At 33.7% G+C, this 20,384-nt stretch overlaps 1 protein-coding gene across 1 annotated transcript in view; it reads right to left on the bottom strand.

The window, feature by feature from the left end:
• The window catches only part of LOC149805676 (tRNA (32-2'-O)-methyltransferase regulator THADA-like), a 135,083-nt gene that overhangs the window by 17,839 nt on the left and 96,860 nt on the right, over positions 1 to 20,384 (bottom strand). Inside the window, exons 33-37 of the mRNA XM_089950327.1 lie at positions 18,650 to 19,205; positions 15,652 to 15,729; positions 14,557 to 14,597; positions 13,894 to 13,966; positions 638 to 794 (exon numbers count right to left, since the gene is read on the bottom strand). Coding sequence (XP_089806453.1) covers positions 638 to 794; positions 13,894 to 13,966; positions 14,557 to 14,597; positions 15,652 to 15,729; positions 18,650 to 19,205 — 905 coding nt within the window. The remainder of the gene's footprint in view (positions 1 to 637; positions 795 to 13,893; positions 13,967 to 14,556; positions 14,598 to 15,651; positions 15,730 to 18,649; positions 19,206 to 20,384) is intronic.

Raw genomic sequence — 20,384 nt, 5'->3', positions numbered from 1 at the left:
TGATCTGATTACAATGCAGAACAAACTTATATTGAGTTACTGTTTAATGAAGTTGAAGGATTTTTTTTTTTTACCAGATTGCCTCCACTGATATTTATAGAAAAAATAAATTAAATAAATTATCAAGTAAATATTTTCCTTTGAAGTTCTGAAGCTGATGCTGTCCACCATTTTCTTCCCACTGATTTGTGAATAGCGTGATCATGTGATTTAGTCATGTGATATAGTCATGTGATATAGTTATGATCGGTGCTGTGTTCTTACTGACTAATCTAATTACTATAATTTTATTTTTGAGTAAATAAAGCATGTACTGTATATATAATTATAAAGTTAAAATATTTATCCCTGGCAAGCAAATATAGTCATTATGTAACAAATGTTTCATATATTTTATATGAAACAGGCACAACTTCAAAATTCTATTTATCACATATATACAAATTTGATATTTTGTACTGTTACATGGCAAAAATTCCATGGTAAATCATGAATTTCATCTGAAAGCCCTAGATATTTTGCTAAATTTAAAGTGTGAAATTTATATGCACAGCTTCAATATAAAAGTATGAAATAGATTCCTGAAACACGTTATTATTATTATTATTATTTATGTAAAAAATTACTTCACTGATACCTAGACACTGGGCTGGATTATACAGAAGGATTCTAGCATTCTGACGGATAACTGCAGCACATGCCAGCTGAATATCAGGGCACCTTTCTGAGCTGCTGTGGTTACACAGCATACTTATCCACATCTCCATGGCAACACTACTACCTCCACCTTCCTCCTGACAGAAAAAAATGATCATAATCAATTTGCTGTTTACAGTATATCATAAATATCATTAAATTTTAGCAAATCTGATAATGCCACGAAAGTAAAATTTCGACTAATTACAAATAGGCAAAAATGTAAAAATTGTTAAGGATAGTTTTACCTTATTACTTCAACATTTGGCATTCATGATACAACCTTACTAGTCCTACTTAGTCAACAGGACACAAATTATGTCTGTAAATGGAAAATATTCCACTCCTGTTGACCTATGATTTGATTGTCCACAGGGCTCTGTAATTGGCCTGTACTCTTCATTCTATACTCAGCTACTCTCAATTGACATAGATCAACAAATGGACGGTGATGACACTCTAATAACATTATACAAATCTAACTGCCCAACTGCTGAAGTTGAGGCTACTAGCTAAGGCTTAGAGAGGTGCATTTCAGAAGTCATTGATGATAAATAACATTAATCCTAATCCCTCAGACAAGACTCCCTCATTATAATGCTGTTTATGCAAACCATAGAGTACACTACTTTAAAATGAAATACATGATACAGTACCCCCTCATTATAACGCTGGCCATGGACACAATAATTTTAAAAAATACCACAGATTAAAATAAAGCAAATGAGTACTCATTATAATGCTATCGATGCAAACTGTAGCATACACCACCTTAAAATGAAGTGCATGATACAGTACTCCCTCATTATAATGCTGCCAAAGGACACCATATAGTATACTACCTAATAATGAAGTGCATGGTACAGTACTCCCTCATTATAATGCTGTCCATGGACACCAGAGTACAAAACAGTAAAATAAAGTAAATGAGGCAGTACTCTTTATAATGCTATCGATGCAACCTGTAGAGTGCACCACCTTAAAATGAAGTACATGAGACATTACTTGCTCATTATAATCCTGTCCATGGAAGACAAAGAGTATACCATCGTAAAATGAAGTACAATGATATATACAACTTTACAACTATCATTGAACAAAATGGGATTCATGACCATACCCAACTTTTAACAGGAACCATGGCACAATGAGGGGCCTTAAAGTGAAAGAGTATTGTGGCCAAACAGTGACTGGTTTTAATGTAAAATTAGAAACTAAACATTGATAAAGCAAAATCCTCTGTCCAAATGTTCACTCTTTGGTACTATGTCCTTAGTTAACATGGCAAAATAAATGACCAGAAATTACCAATATCTACCATATGTACTTGCATATGATTTGAGTCCAACTGCAAATTACAAATACCCAGATCTGTTGGTGCATAATGCACTGATAGCTCTGGGTCTGTGCAGTTTGTTTTAAGTAATCAGTAGAAGAAACAACAAAGACCCTGATCTGATGGCGCATTATGCTGGGGCATATCAGGATCTTTGTTGGTTGTAGTTTGATTTGACTTATAAGTGAGAAAAAACATCAATCCCAGTTACAAACATAGAGAACTGTTTAGTAATCAGTGTTTGTATCACACACAGTTTTTTTTACAAAACAATTCCTTGGTAACTTCAATAACATTTCATGTTCATTAAAACTGTGTGAAGGACAGCATTAGTCACTAAGGTTAAAACTGTGAAAGACAACATTAGTCACTAAGGTAAAAATTGTGTGAAGGACAGCATTAGTCACTAATGTTAAAATTGTGTGAAAAACAGCATTAGTCACTTATTAAGTAAGGTTAAAATTGTGTGAAAGACAGCATTAGTCACTAAGGTTAAAAGTGCGCGAAAGAAATCATTAGTCACTAAGGTAAAAATTGCTTGAAAGAACTCATTAGTCACTAGGTTAATATTGTGTGAAAGACAGCATTAGTCACTAAGGTTAAAATTGTGTGAAAGAAATTAGTCACTAAGGTTAAAATTGTGTGAAGGACAGTACTAGTCACCATGGTTAAAACTGTGAAGGATAGCATTAGTCACTAAGGTTAAAACTGTGTGAAGGACAGCATTAGTCACTAAAGTAAGAGTCTACACTGATCAAAGTCTTGGCAGACAAAAGGTATATTCATTTGGCCATTGCTATGCAAATATGCCTACAGTGTGGGCAATTTTGATTGGTCAGCATATACATAAAACTGATAAAATGCTAATGTAGGGATATGACTGAATTTTTTTTTTAAAGCTACATTAAAAATCCCAAACACATACACATTATAAATAGATACACACATTATAAATAGATACACACATTATAAATAGAATGAAAAAGAACCTTAAAACTGACAGTAGTGCCTACATGCATAAATTATGAATTTGGAAAATGGTTCAAGTGTGTAAGATAAGTTAATATGGATGTAAGGATATATCAGAGCATGGATATTTGAATATTTGTGTACTTTGTATGAGTTGTAATGTAAAGAAATGCATCTGATTGTTTTGATATTGTTTGGTATAATGGGATTAGGAATATGTACTGATGTGAAGTAATTTAATGATGTATGTATGAGAAGTAATTTATACTGTGCTTTTATTATGATGTTGTTTTACCATACAAGGACATATGAGTATTTCGATGTGAATGAATGCGTGACCAAAGAAATTTAATAGCCGTTATCTGGTGATAGGCTGAGTGTAGTGTGAGATGAGAGGGCTAATGAAAATGTTGTACCATCCTTGTGTTTTCACAGGAAGTTTTTTAGGGAACAGAACTTCCAGTTCAGTTGAGCCCAGAGTTTCTAAGAGGGGAGGCCAAAGTGAGACTAGCAGTGCAGTCAGAGTCAACCAAAGACTAGATGATGGAGAGAAGTTGTATAGAAGGTGAAGGAGGAGGAAAAGGAGTCGAGAAGGAGAAAGTGGAGAAGGAGAAGTAGTATAGAAGACAAGGAGGAGAAGAAATTTGGAGAAAGTCGGGAGGAAGAGAAGGAATTGGGAGGAATAGGAGAAGATACACAGATGAGTAGAATACAAGGACAGGTGGAAAGCTATCACACACTACTAATCAAATGATGCAATAGGCTATTAAAGGGTGGGTGGGACTTCTATAATAATTTAAATAAAATACTGGGAGCACCCCACCCCAATCACACAACCCTCACACAAGTGTTGTGTGCCGTTATCTAGTATTTTAACAACATTTACACCAGTAGTACAGAAAATTAAGTTTTTTTTTCAGTATTAGCAAAAAATCAGGCTGTTTTCAAGTTCCTAATTCAACTCGCTAAATAAAATGGAGGAATACTGTAAATAGTTTTGTTTAAAAGAAAAATCTCCACAATATTCAAGACCAATGTATCAATATTACAAATCAGTTTTGTACAAACTCTACTTGGTTCTAAATTACAGATTGCAAAGAAGCATGATATTTTTAAAATTCTTTAACAATGTTGCTACAGAAAAGATTAAAGTATTTAACAATCCTAACAATGCCAAGACAATGAAGCTCAGAAATCTTGGCTTAACTGAACTGTCAGAAGAAACTAAGTTGAAAATTCCATCCATTTAAAATTCTGGTGTTCTCAAAAAATGTTAATCCACTGATCCAAAAAATATCTACTGGCTGAGATGGAATCGCGGCAAGTCCTTGGTGCCTTCACAACTGGTTATTTTCTAGTTCAATTAAAATCTGCTAAAGATTTTTCAGTCTTTCACAAAAAAAAATTAAATTAAAAGAAACATTCACATGAAATCACAATAATGCCAAATTAACAGAAGTCGAAATTGTGTACAGAAAACTCTTAGCACATTGCTACAATCCCAGCTATTGGAACATTACCATGTTTGAAACTACAGGTACCTCAACACATTCACTATTGGAATTTATTCGGAATACTATTGGAATTCAGTTGGAATTTTATACCTTTGAACTTGTGATAAAAATGTTAAGAATATTTGGGATTTAACTCCAAAACTTAAATTCTTTTCAAATTTTCACTTTGTATTCAAGGGAAATAAATTATTTGTTGAATTTTACAAAACTTGGTGGTTTTCACTCTTTTCTATTACTTAGTTTAGGACCATAGAGTTGTAACAGTGAGTATAAATATTGATCAAATCAAGGTAAACCTGGGCAGATTAAGCATCTCAACCTGTGTATGATAATGCCATGTGAAAGAAATCACTGAGAAAAGGTGTTTTACTGGCACTACTCTAAAGACAATGGGAGTACAAAAGGATATTTCTGTATCTCGCTGACAAGTTTAAATGTGTTACTCATGATCGTTTTTTTCAGAAATCCATCGATGACACTCTAAATAAACATTATGTGCCGGCTGATCTGGGTTTGCAGATGGACTTGTGTGTATACATAGTAGTGTCTTTATGTCAGATCAATATGAATTTAATATTGACCACGATATGAATTTAATACTGACCACCATATGAATTTACTACTGACCACAATATGAATTTAATATTGACCACCATATGAATTTAATACTGACCACCATATGAATTTGATATTGACCACTATATGAATTTAATATTGACCACCATATGAATTTAATACTGACCACCATATGAATTTGATACTGACCACTATATGAATTTAATATTGACCACCATATGAATTTAATACTGACCACCATATATGAATTTAATACTGACCACCATATGAATTTAATACTGACCACCATATGAATTTAATACTGACCACCATATGAATTTAATATTGACTGCCATATGAATTTAATATTGACCACCATATGAATTTAATACTGACCATTAATACTGACCACCATATGAATTTAATATTGACAACCATATGAATTTAATATTGACTGCCATATGAATTTAATATTGACCACCATATGAATTTAATACTGACCACCATATGAATTTAATATTGACCTCCATATGAATTTAATATTGACCACCATATGAATTTATTATTGACCACCATATGAATTTAATATTGAATTTAATATTGACCACCATGTGTGTGTTTTTTTAAAAAGTCCTCCCCATTCTTGGATCCTTTTTTTCTTCTCCATACATGATTGTTACCAAGGGTATCTTAAGACCAGAAAAGCTAAAAATGTAAACTTTAACATTAAAGCATCTTTTTAAAAAAGTAACTTATAGAGAAATGATATGTCATAGACATCTTTGGACCAAAAACAATAATTCTGTTTTAACTGGACAATAGTAAGGAATAAAAATGTAATTTTTAATTTTTCAGGAGAGCAACAAATAAAATGACTGAATTCTTAAGTTCCTCTTCAATTATTATCAGCTCACTATAAGATGACACTTCAAAGAATATATAATCAGTCTTTCAAAATGAAAAACGTTTAACTTAGATTTATCTAGTCTAGATGGATAATTTGTTATTATTCTGTTTTCAATCATCATAAATATAATAATGCCTTATGAATCTGAGAAAAGTCGATTCATCACAGAGATTCATCTTAATTATGAAGAAAGTAATATTTTTGTCTGGACAGTCATTACTTCATTATGATGTATCTTATGTTATGAATTATCAATATTTTAATGCAAGATTCAGAATATTTTTCATGCTAAAATCACAAGGCATTTTGCATTTAGTTATAACCTGTCTAATGTTTCGGTACATATTAATGTTTTTTCCTGATCTGTTCAATGAAATTCAAGAGCTAACAGGAAACAATGTTCCTACTCTCCTGAATGTTGTGTGAGGTGTATAATTGAGGTAGGAGACAGACAGACAGACAGACAGACAGACAGATAGATAGATAGATAGATAGATAGAGCAGTATCTGTCCATTTCAAAATTTACATACTTCAGTACAGAACATGGTAAAAATTACATCAGAAACTACATGATTAAATCATTCTTTCCAGCAATATAAACATAAAGAGAGTGCCACGTATGTTCATTTATTATTGTAATTAATGGAGATATACTTACATGTATACGGAAACACAATACACTGCTATAAACCTCATGTTAAAACCATGAAATAGAACATGTTTAATTTGTTTATTTATTTGCTATATGTCATGAAAAATGTTTCATCTATACAGGGTTCATACACCTTTGGTATGACAAAATTCAAGGACTTTTCAGGACTCTAATTTTTTCAATGACCCCAATGCCCAGTGTACTTTAGGTATATTTATCAATGGCCATTTAAAGGATTAGTGAGAATGTTGTCATTTTCTGACAAGAGGCTTCCTAATAATTGTGGAATATGCTTGAGACTTTATAGTAGGGAATAAAAAAACAAAATCTTAGGAAAATAACAACTTTATTTTAAGAAAAACAAATTCACAAATCATCAACAACAAAAAAACTACAATGGAAGGATAAAAATAGACAAAGTAAAATAGTCACAATCTTTTCTTTAAATTCTACACTCAAATATATACTTTGCACACATGACCACACTACAACCACTGCCTTCTTAAGTACTAAGTTCTTTAACATGGTCAGCAATTTCCTTTTTGATAGTTTCCATTTCTGACTGCTTGTGCAGTTTCTCTTGTATTCTTGTTTTTGACACCAATATGGGTTGAACACACACTTCCCAGGCATTTTGCTCCAAGTGAAATGGGTAAGCTCTTGCAGAAAATTACCCAGATAAATCTTTTATACTCTCAATGCCACATATGTGTTTATCCTTTGGCAGGTGTGAATGGAGCCTCCTGAATATTCTGTAGCAATCAGAGTTTCCAGAAATTGCTGAAGCCCACCTTTGCTCTCCAACATACTTCACAAAAATATTTTGAACGCCCTCGTATAAAGCAAGTTGCATAATTAATGCGTACCTGAAGTTGTAAGTGGCAGACAAAATCAATTTCTGGAATAACTTTAATGCATGATATGATGAATTCATGCAGCATCTTAAAATCATTCGCTGCCAGTTGCAGTGTCAAGCTTTTTAATTTTGCTGTTGCGTGATCGCTCATCGAACTATTAGAGGCACACTTGCACGTAGGTGTAAGTACATTGTGAAGAAAGCAGCCTTTCTGGTAACAGGCATATGGCTGTAATTTACACCCAAAGTTTGGTTGCGATGCTGAAAAAGTCAGTAATATAATAGACTTCCAGCAGACTTTCGAATTTTAGATTGTATGCGGAAAATCAGAAACATGGATGTACAATAAGAACAAATTGTGATCTTTTTTGTTCACTGTTCATTATCTTTTGTTTTGAGAGTATGAACAGCTAATTCACCATGATTTAAAGTACAAAGATGTACTGCTGCCACAAAAAATAAATCGACGAAGAAGAATGACTGTTGGAAAAGATTTACGTACTTTTTAATGCTCTCTATAATCCAGTCTGTGCGTAATTATAAATATCTGATTCGGTCAAGTGTTGTAAACACCCAATAGCAACCAGTTTTTATTTCAATTACATGATGTAATGATATGAAAAAACTTTCGTACATTTGTTTGTTGATTAATTTTAGATTTTTCAAGGAATGAGGCTTATTTTCAAGGACTTTTCAAGGTAAAAATGATTTTCAACGACTTTTCAAAGATGAATAAAAATTCAAGTACTTTTCAAGGTACCATGCGAACCCTGTTTATACAGGCCATTACTTCAGTCATGTGTTGAAGATGTTTCATGCATGATTACTTCATAATAAAAACTTAAACTGGTCACAGAAACAAGTTGTTAGAACTGTTTGTATGCAATGACAAGACACCAATGAAAAATCAAAAGGAAGCACATAAGTAAAATCTTCACTTCAAAAAAGTATGTATCTTAATTTCCGATCACATTCTACATTTCATTTATGTATATTACTGTGATATATCACAGAAAATCTGAAGGAACCAGATTCTACTCAAAGATTATATATAGCTCACCACAAATTTTAATAGTCACCCATTGTAACTGTATACAATATCATGGAGAAAATAAATTCATACTACAGTGATCCTGACCCCTTTTGTAATTACAGGTTTGTTTTGCAATCTGTTATGTTTCTATTTCAACTCTGATTTTAAAATCTGACTTTTAATTGTCACTTTATAGACAGTATTGTGTTGACATATTTTTTAAAAACTACCTACCCATCCACCCACCTACCTACTTACTGTGACGGAATAATAATAAAAAATGAAAAAACTTTTTCATAACAAAGTACTGGTAATAAGCTAATACAAAAACAGATTAATGTTATTATCAATTAATATTTTGGAATCATTCTTAAATTCTGCTTGAGAAGACATTATGCCTTGAAGACAGATTTTACTTGGTGAAAGTCACAAAGTTTGAGAAAGCTTGGAGCGACAGGCAGCAGTATATACTTCATGCATCAATAATTACTTTAACAAAACAAGAGGGAGTAGTGGCAGGGAATCCCTCTAGTTCATTATTTACCTAACACTTTATTACATTTTTTATCCTGCCCAATCTATTAGGGTTCTACTGAAATCAAAATCCATACAATATGCCCCTCCAGATGTTGACTGTTTCTGAGCTTAACCTGTTCCTTATAAATGTGAGAATAGTATTCTGTGCTGAGAACCCCCTTTTACAGTCTGAACTCCTAGAGGCCATAGCTTCTTCAACGAAGTTAGCAAATTGTTCCTTAAAGTTGATTTTGTAGAATTTTCCATTTCATAGAATATCTGTTCCAAAATGCATGCATAATAGCTGGTGACTTGACACTGTGTGTAAAAGTCAACATCTTAAAATTTAAACAGATGATTTCTGTCATAAAAGTGTTATTGAACAAAACAAGTGCAATATTACAGTGTAACTTTCTTGGTTTTGTGTTGTAATAATTGGCATTGTAACAGTCAAGATTTATGAAACTTTGCTTCAAATTGTTTTCTTTGATGTTTGTTTAACCTGTCATCTGACATAGTTTTAGATTTATCATCATCTGTTTTGCAAGAAACTCCATTTCCTTCATTCTGCCATTCACTCTACATATTCACTCTACCAATGACTTAAGTTTTTCTTTTATATCTGCATACTTTGGAAGGAATAGATGTATTTTGATCAAATAAGTATCCTTACCAATTAATTATTTCAAAAAATTCTTTATTCCTGTCATCTTACAAGAGCAAAAAGAAATTCTGTGTATAATGCTGTTTTAAATGTGCAACTTGGAACTAATAAGCTACAAATTCATTAAATTTTGTGTGGTTTGTGCATGCTTTCACAAGTTATCTCTCTGTAAACATATATATTCCTAATTCTGATGATATTCTAAATTGGCTAGGATGTATATATCATACATACTCGTTAATAAGATGACTCCAACTGCAAACTGCACAGACCCAGATCTGCCATCACATAATGTGCCAGTAGATCTGGGTCTCTGCTATTTGTTAGGGATAAGCATTTGTTGTTATTGTGGGGTTTAACGCCATTTTTCAGCACACGATAGGCTATGCATGGCGGCCAGTATTAATGGTTACCCACATTGGCCATATCGTAGACTCGAACCCACGCAGACAGAGGTGAGATGGCAATGATCCATAACGGGGCCCTGGGATAAGCAGCAGAACAGTAGTTATACTCGCACAAAAAGATTTTTTATTATCAAGTGTAAATAAGAAATAGAAGTATACAATGCTGTTACTTCCCCTTAGCTACGATTTCCTACCTATAGAATTGGAAATGACATACATTTATCCCCATAAGACAAAATACATGCTTCTTTTTGGCAAAAAGAAAAACACTGCAAATTATGGATTGGGAACATTCAGATGAAACTACTGAAAAAAACTAAGTTACTGTTTAGCCTTATAGCGATATGCATGCATGATGCACTAGATTATGTCGCTTTCTAAACTGTTCCATTGTTTCAATTTATTTTGAAAATTCCAATTAATACCGGTAAAAGAGAATAAATGCTGGCTTCCCTATGTCGGCTGACTTTATAAAAAAAAAGAGAAAAAAGAAATTGGCACACTTAAAAGAATCCAAAGGAACCAAAGTTGGCTTCCTTATGTCCACGGATTTCATATGAAAAGATTGGCACACTTAAAGAATACCAAAGTCAGTTTCCAGGGATGGTTTGCTTTGTAACAAAATAACCTTTGTATCTGATATCCTGTCAGTAAGTTTAAGCAGAAAGTTTATTGCTCGCTGCCAGTTGTGTTTATTCATCACCCAAACTTCTATTTGTTTGCCATATATAATCATAATTGATGTTTGCAGGGCAAATAGTATACATTGTAACCCATGGTAACGAAAAGATTATCATTAGCACTCACAGTAAATGTATTTTAAAATAATGACTTTTTTCTTCGCAATACCGTCATATAGTTATAAATAATGTGTAGTCTTCATCAAGATGCATTCCCTTACACTCAACATTTTTCATGAAACAAAATGTAACCACAGTGATGCATGAAATATTTTTTACAGACACCAACTTTATGACAAGAATGTAGCAATCATCAAAATGCATTCTTTCACCATGTTTGATGAACACAGGCATGACAGTATATATACAGGGTACAAAAACTATTTGGTTGTTAGCTAATGCAAAAACTTGATCCAAGTCAGCAAAATTGGAAACACTCATCACAAATTTAGGTCTCTGGTCTATGTTTCATGTTTACTAACTTTAGTTAAACTTTGTGTAAAATGTTTTTTTGTTGCAAGTTCTGTTCATGACAGAATTATCAAACCATATGATTGTATGTATTTCTGTTAGTACCACACCTTTATCACAAAAGGTCACTAAGATGCTACATTTCACATTCTACTGACTCGGATTAGGTTTTTGCATTAGCTAAATATCTTATGCTTGACTGACTTTGGTTAAATTAAAAATGAATACACCAATCAAGTTCCAATACTACCCTCCAAGATGAATAAATCCATCAAGTTCCAATTATTACCCTCCATGATGGATACACCAATCAAGTTCCAATACTACCCTCCATGATGAATAAACCCATCAAGTTCCAATACTACCCTCATGATGAATAAACCCATTATGTTCCAATTATTACCCTCCATGATGGATACACCAATCAAGTTCCAGTACTACCCTCCATGATGAATAAATCCATCAAGTTCCAATTATTACCCTCCATGATGGATACACCAATCAAGTTCCAATACTACCCTCCATGATGAATAAACCCATCAAGTTCCAATTATTACCCTCCATGATGGATACACCAATCAAGTTCCAATACTACCCTCCATGATGAATAAACCCATCAAGTTCCAATTATTACCCTCCATGATGGATACACCAATCAAGTTCCAATATTACCCTCCATGATGAATAAACCCATCAAGCTCCAATACTACCCTCTATGATGAATAAACCCATCAAGTTCCAATTATTACCCTCCATGATGGATGCACCAATCAAGTTCCAATACTACCCTCCATGATGAATAAACCCATCAAGTTCCAATTATTACCCTCCATGATGGATACACCAATCAAGTTCCAATACTACCCTCCATGATGAATAAACCCATCAAGCTCCAATACTACCCTCTATGATGAATAAACCCATCAAGTTCCAACACTACCCTCTATGATGAATAAACCCATCAAGTTCCAATACTACCCTCTATGATGAATAAACCCATCAAGTTCCAATACTACCCTCTATGATGAATAAACCCATCAAGTTCCAATACTACCCTCCATGACGAATAAACCCATCAAGTTCCAATTATTACCCTCCATGATGGATACACCAATCAAGTTCCAATACTACCCTCTATGATGAATAAACCCATCAAGCTCCAATACTACCCTCTATGATGAATAAACCCATCAAGTTCCAATACTACCCTCTATGATGAATAAACCCATCACGTTCCAATACTACCCTCCATGACGAATAAACCCATCAAGTTCCAATTATTACCCTCCGTGATGGATACACCAATCAAGTTCCAATACTACCCTCTATGATGAATAAACCCATCAAGTTCCAATACTACACTCCATGATGAATAAACCCATCAAGTTCCAATACTACACTCCATGATGAATAAACCCATCAAGTTCCAATACTACACTCCATGATGAATAAACCCATCACGTTCCAATACTACCCTCCATGATGAATAAACCCATCAAGTTCCAATACTAAACTCCATGACGAATACACCAATCAAGTTTCAATACTACACTCCATGTTGAATGCCACCTAATGAAAGCTACTTTATACCACCTAATGATGGCTACATGATGCCACCTAATGATGGCTACATGATGCCGCCTAATGAAAGCTACTTGATACCACCTGCTGATGGCTACATGATGCCACCTAATGATGGCTACATGATGCCACCTAATACTGGCTACTTAATGCTACCCAATGAAAGCTACCTAAGGTGTGCATTAACTTCCTGACATAGGGTATTGATCATTTGGTTGGAATGTATACAATACAAAACCAAGTGTCAATATAGTTGCTAATTTAAGTATGCTTGCTCATAAGTCGAGTCAAACTGCTAACAACAAAGATCCTAATCTTTCATAGCATAAAGCACCTGCGGGTCAGAATGTTGACAGAGTTGACTAACTGCCCTATCATCTATGATCCTTCATGGGACTGAAATACTGAATGGATATTTGGATACAACTAGCTAGTGCGGATATTTAAATTTCAAATATAAATCTCTGAAGGAATAATGGTATGTATTTTATTTCCTGTTACTATTCTACAAGATATATTCAGCAAAATGGCATGAAAGAGGGCTGGTATATGTGTCAAATAAATGTTTGATGATAGAGTACCAATAAACATGTCATAATTATCCATTTTAAAACATAGAATACGCTGAATATCACTGAATTAAAATATTTTCTAGCACCTACTTTGAACTGGTATGTAATCTAATACTCAAGTGTAAGCAAATTTAGATAACATAGTATCCTAGTGTGATGGTGTTAGCACAACTACAAGAGATGTACGGAAATTTAATATTGCTGATCCTGTAGGCATTTTTGAGTCCCCCCCCCCCCAAACATCCCCTGTGTAGTGTCTTTAATTTTTCATACATGAGACACACCCCAGAAAAGCAATGCAATTTTTCTTGCACATTATTTTCTGTACTTTGAAAAATAAACTTTTTATTGAGAACAAAAAATTGCATAAATCAGAGTACTTCATTTTTATATATAAAAATATTGTAATTTGTAACTACACTGAAATTTAACTCTTTGCTCTTAATCCAAGGGAGATAACTTCAGAAGGCAGCAGTGACTTACCAGTGCTACAGAATCATAAAGGGTTTGGACCAGACAGCCTGAGAAATGAATTACAGCAGCACAGACCTCATCTCTGGAAAAAGTAAAATACATTTTCAAAACAAGACAAAAAACTACATTGCTATTTTGAGGCCATTTTCACTTTTTCTCATTTATATCATTAAGTTTCGAATTTACAATTCATTTTCAACAGGCTACAATTCATCAGCAAAACACATTTGTCCTCATTTTTCCAGGTAATACATTTTTTCTCTATTCTCTATTTCTCTAGCCCAACCTTTTGAAGTAATTAAAAAATTCAAGGACTACTGTGCACAGAAAAAGCCACCACAATCATACCTCCATATTTAATATATATATATATATATCTCTCTTAGTGGAAGATGAACTGTACTTCATCACAAGACACACACACACACACAGCTTTATTTAATCTGTGGGCATAAAATGAAGTTAATCATGATTTTAAAACATGTTAACTACAAATTTACTCTTTATTTTGCTTGACTGGAAAAATGTCAATAAAACCAGTTCTAAGCTGCCGTCTTGTGAGACCAGCTGTATGTGGAGACTGCAAAATTTATTGCAGTGTCTAAAAGTAGATTCAAGAACCACATAAAAATACCACTTTTAAAATAAAAAATGTGCAAAGCCTGTAATTACCTGGAGTTCTCCTGGATTATGTCAAGCAACCTCACCATCACCTGAAATTGAGTAAATAAGCCAGGTTTATATTACCACAAAGTATGACAAAATGCACTGAAGTAATGCCACATTTTTTTCATTACCATATATACTATCTTACAAGTCCAACTGCACACAACCTAGATCCTGAGCTTAAAGGGTGAGAGAACTATTATTACTCCGAGGTCCTTAAAGTCTAAACATGTAACAACAATTGTTTTGCTATATGACAATAATGAGTCAGACACAGATGTGATAATCTACAGGTGAGACAAAAGATAAAAACAATACCAAGAGGATTGGCCCCTATTTGTTGAACAATAAGAAAATCAAAAATCAAAACTATTAAATGAAATTTTGATTTATCACTTGTTTTTTGGGAGTGAAAAATAGTGATGAGTACCCTGAAATCTGTTCATCATGAAATTCACAACTTTTAATAAGAAGTCATATTAAATAGATGAAAATTCTCAGTACACTGTAAATTACTATTTGACGATACATCTATTATTTACCAATATATATGTTGCTGTGACTGGATGTATTAAAGAAAATTTTTCTCTAGTCAGTGTCAAAGATACATATATATATCATCAGTTGAGCCATAAATTAAGACCAACTAAATGCCAAAGGAAGCATCACTCCATGTCAAAATGACCTGCCATTTAGAAGAAGTAATGGTAAGAGTTTCAAGATGCCTGCAATGGTGTGCATATTGAAATGTTAGATTGGCACATCACAGAAGTTTTTGGTGAGAACATATCAATATGACCATCCATTCAGATGGGTACTCGTGTAAGATCAGCCAGGAAAGCCTAACTACAAAACCACAGAGGTGAAATTTGATTTGAGAAATAAAATAAAAATTTATACAATCAAATTTTCTTTCCATGGAAATAAAATGAAGTTACTGATATCAGTTTGTGAAAAGAATGATGTGTCTCCTTTGCAAAAGAGTTTCCAAGGGGGATAAATCTGCTGCCTTAGGAAATCCTTGTAAATAATCAGTATGGTGGTTGAGCTGTAACAGTCCAGTTCCCTATGATAAACAGACATGTATAGTCTTATGCAAACCTGCTCTGCTTGACCCTGAAGAACCGTTGAACTGGCTGTGTGGCTTGAAAGAGGATGTAACTGAAGCACTTTTAAAAGCTGAAATATAGAAGAAATACATCTACACTTACTTGCAAGTTGAGTCCAACTGCAAAACACATGTATCCTGATATAACATCACATAATGTGCTAGCATCTCAGGGTCTGTCTTGTTTGTTGTATACACTACACCAAACAAACTGTACAGACCCAGTTTTGACAGTGCATTATGCTACCACAGATCTAGGGTTGGGCAGTTTTCAGTTGAACTTGACTTATAATTGAGTATATAGGATACTTGTTTAACATATTTTCAAAAGGTGAAAAAGGACAATGTGATATGTGATGAGTGACAACCTTTCTATATCATGATACAACATTCCTGGAAATGACAACATTTACTTCTTCACCTCCCATACCATGGAGCCTTTGCAAAGGTCCTGCCTACACATTCTAATCTAGAGGAAGGGAGCAAAAGTGGCTCAATGATTAGCGTGCTGGACTCACAAGCCTACCATTTGGACCAAGCTGAGTCAGCTATCACGGTGTGTCCTTGGGCAAGACACTTAACTCCAATTGCCCTGGCACTAAATAACCTGTGCTGATGTGCCATAAAGCAACAAAGCAAAGTAAATCTCCCAAACCAAGCTGCAACATCTAAGCCATGGACCCATGGATGATATCCCAAAACTATGCATTAAACTTTCAGATTCCCTTATTCTGTCTTAAAAGTTTTATATTTTTGGGACATTTCAACGTCAGTAATTTTATTTCTGACCCTAATTAGACACTAAATAAGATCAGTTACAGTTGGTATTAAGAAGTAGAAAGGTAATTTAATTTAATACCATGCCCACTCTTTGAAAATGAAAATGATATATGACTGTCATAGTTGCTGTTTAAGTTTATCAATCCAAGTTTCACAGGGAAAATGTCTGTAAATTAAGATTTCTTAAAATTCATCTTATATGTACAATTAAAACCATCAAAAGCATTCCCACCTGGGAAAAGGCAAAACTGGCTATTGTATAGAGGTGATCTTTGAATTATATCCAGATTCACTTTGCAATCTTGGTTTTTGAGCAAACACCATGCATGGAAAACCATTTTCATTGTTATTATTATTACTGCAGTTATTAACATTTCTGGCAATCAGCATAATTTCCCCATCAGAGAATTCACCATATAAATTTTTCAGACATAAATTTGGTGGAAAAAGATTTCTTTCAAGTTTCAATATACAGTAAGTAGTAAATTGTTTTGCTTATGTAAGCAGTAGGCTAGGATCTCAGCCATTTATTTACTGCAGATGGGTCAACTGTCTCAGAAATAACATCCCCAGGTTAAATATAAAAGCATCAATCCAATTACTGACAGATCTCCATTGTTCAAAGATGTGATACCTTTAAAGTTGAAATACAATTCTTATCATTTATTTACTAGAAGTATTGCACAAATTACCATCCTCAGTTTTGTGTAAATACTGAATTTGGAACAGCATTCCTTGAACAATTTGAAACATCAAAATATCTTATATAAAATGGTGTTTTAAGTGTTGGTCCATTATCAAATTTTGAATTAAAAATATTACCTAATGGTTAAATACCTATTAACATTCTCATCTCAAACATGAATGTTTACTACATATCTAGTATGTACACTGTTACTATCTGTAACAAGGAAGAAGGAGGGTTATAGGGTGGACAATGTACCTCAAGTACTTACTACAACAATACATTTCAAAACAATATCTAGGCTTTATTCAAATTCATAAAATAGCAATGGAGAAATTAACTATCTCAAGTTACACTGACAAACTGACTCGAGTTCAGTGAATATAAGCAAGACAAGAGACATTTATACATCAATTCATGTCTTTACCTAAACTTCTTAGATTTCTCAATCTGATAATGGGGGGGGGGGGGGCATGCAGGTGGATGCATTTACAAAGTTACGTACTGAACCATGTTTTACAGCATACAGCAATATATTTAGAATAGGGTAACATGCAAAACCATAGTATAGCAGGCACTATAAAAAATGTGTTAAATCATGGGTGTTTTGAAAAGGAAACAAGATATAAAACTTTTCTCATTGTTAACTTTCAACCCTTATTGTTGTACCCTGGTGTGACTTTGGTCATGGGTGTCCATAGTAGTATCACATTATATCCAGAATCGCATTCTAACAAGGTACATTCAAATGAGGAAGAGCTATATGGTGAAAATTGTGTGAGTACAACAACTTGTCAACATGTGTATCTTGTGATGATGCCCATAATATGTACTAAGTTTCAAAGTAATGAACTGAAAATTGTGAGATTAGTATCATTCATAAGATTCTGTCATATACTGCATTAAACTTCAAGACAAAGGAGCAATAACTCTAAAACAAAAACTAAGGCAGGAAGGCAACTGGTTGAAATGTGCAATATCAAATGATGACTATAACATATGCTAAGTTTCACAGTAATGCACTGAAAACTGAGACTGGTTGCATTCACAACATTCCATCATATAACACGACATTCAGCTGTATGTAAAACAGGGTGATAACCTGAACAAAATCATAGAAATGCAGTAACTTGTCAATACGATCATCTTCAGATGATGAGCATAACATGTACCAAGTTTCAACGTGGCCCCACAAAATCTCTCCGACTAGCTGCATCTACTAGATTCTATTAAAAACTGCATTCAGCTGCAAGAAAGAATAAAATTGGAGACACGATGATCTGCTGACATGTGCTTCTTCTGGTGATGCATACAACATTATGTTGGTTAGAAACTCATGCACAATGACTGACGAGAAATGATACATGTTTTGTTTCTAAGTAGCATATGAAACCATTTGATAAATAAGGTGCATTTCTTCCAAAGGCAGCTTCCTTCTGCATCAAAGGTGATTTTTCCTGTAGAATGACAAAGAAAGACTCAGCAGGACCTGACAGGGGAACAGTAGAAGAAAGATATCAACTAACCTGGACAAGGCACTCATGATGTGTCTCTGTATGTAGAATCATCTCAATCAGGTGGTTGTAAATATTTTCTGATGAAAATATCAAATGTACCACGTCCTTTTCTTCAAAATCAGAAATATCTTTAAGGTCAACGAGATCCTCATTATCATCTGTATCAGCATCCATAGACACATCATCTGCATCCATCAGAGGTTTGTTTTTTCTTAACAATTCCCTCATGACGGCAAGGATGACTTTTCGGACCTCATATTCTGAAGACTTGAGAAGGGTTTGCATGGAGTTTTCAATATCTGTGACTGACTGCTTGTGATGTCTAGGAAGTGAAAGTAATAATTTCAGATACAGTGATGCAACTGTTACATAAAATTCAGACAAGCCTGGTGTGTGCAAGCTGTATAATGATCCAAGACAACTGATTTCTTCTGACAATGTGGTAAAAAGGAAGTCCAGCAATAAGGACGTATCTGTCTCCAGGTCTGAAGATGATATGTAATGGGATATAATTCTCTCTGATACTTCCATGGCTTCCTTCCTTGTAACAACACAGGCATTGTCTCTACAATAAAATCACAGTATGAAATGTAGTATACCATGGGTAAATTAACTTAATTTTAATTGCATCCTGTCTGTCAGTGTGTGTGTGTGTGTGGCTAAATAATGCCACTTAGAAGATGGGTGAAAAAAAACATAATAGAAAGAAAAATGAACAAACATTTGGAAGTTAAACCTTCCAAAAAGAGAAAACAGAAACATGCAGTCCAACATGATAAAAGTGAAGATGTGAAGATATTTAATTTTTCAAGGGGGTATACCAACAAATAAAAAAATTACAGTAAAAATATAAAATCCTTAAAATATGTATATATGTATGAATGAACTACTAGTTTGAAAGGTACTTCAGCATAATCCTAGTTAATCTTGGCCATTGCAAGGTAAACTTAAACATGGAACTTTTAGTCAATTTTTTTCCTGTCAACTGTGGTGAGGTCATATAATTTCACTATAATGATATATACTGCCTTCAAGATAGAGAGCTATAAAGTTACTGAGCTGACATGGAAGGTCACCAAATTTCATTACTCTATCTAAAAGTGCAAAGTATAAAAAGAAATGATAAAACAGCAAAAAAAGAAACCGATAAATATTGACCTGTGATCTTGACCTTGAGGATACGACCACAAACATGCAATACAAAAGATCTTCTAGTGACAATATACAAGTTTCATACATTGATCATAAACAGCTGTAAAGTTGAAAAGCAGTGGGGACAAAGTGGCTGAAGTATACAATATTGACCTGTGACCTTGACCATAAAGACTGGACTGTCAATGTGGTATACTGTATACCTTTTAGTGACGATATACAGCTAAGCCAAATTTCATTCCTTTACCTCAAATGGTTCTAAAATTACAGAATCAAAGAGAAAGTCTACTAGACAAATTCAACGGCATTATATTGATTATGAAGTTAAGACCAACAATGTGGTGCACAACACACCTGATAAAGGTGACATTCCTTACTCTTAAACAGCTCTAAAATTCTATGTGTATGAATCAGCATTTTATGGCACCATGATGCCAACTAAAGGTATGGTTAAAAATGTTAAATTTAACTGCCTAAAAGATTTAGTAAGATAAACCTGTCTACATAAATGAAATGCTGCTCAAAGAGAAAAAAGCCTATAAAACATACAGATGCTAAAATTCTATAAAATAAAAGATAAAGGTAACACTTG

Source organism: Sinohyriopsis cumingii, chromosome 2 (genome assembly GCF_028554795.1).
Source record: "Sinohyriopsis cumingii isolate HCF-2022 chromosome 2, ASM2855479v2, whole genome shotgun sequence".
NCBI lineage: Eukaryota > Metazoa > Mollusca > Bivalvia > Unionida > Unionidae > Sinohyriopsis > Sinohyriopsis cumingii.
This window is presented reverse-complemented; position numbering and strand designations above follow the sequence as displayed.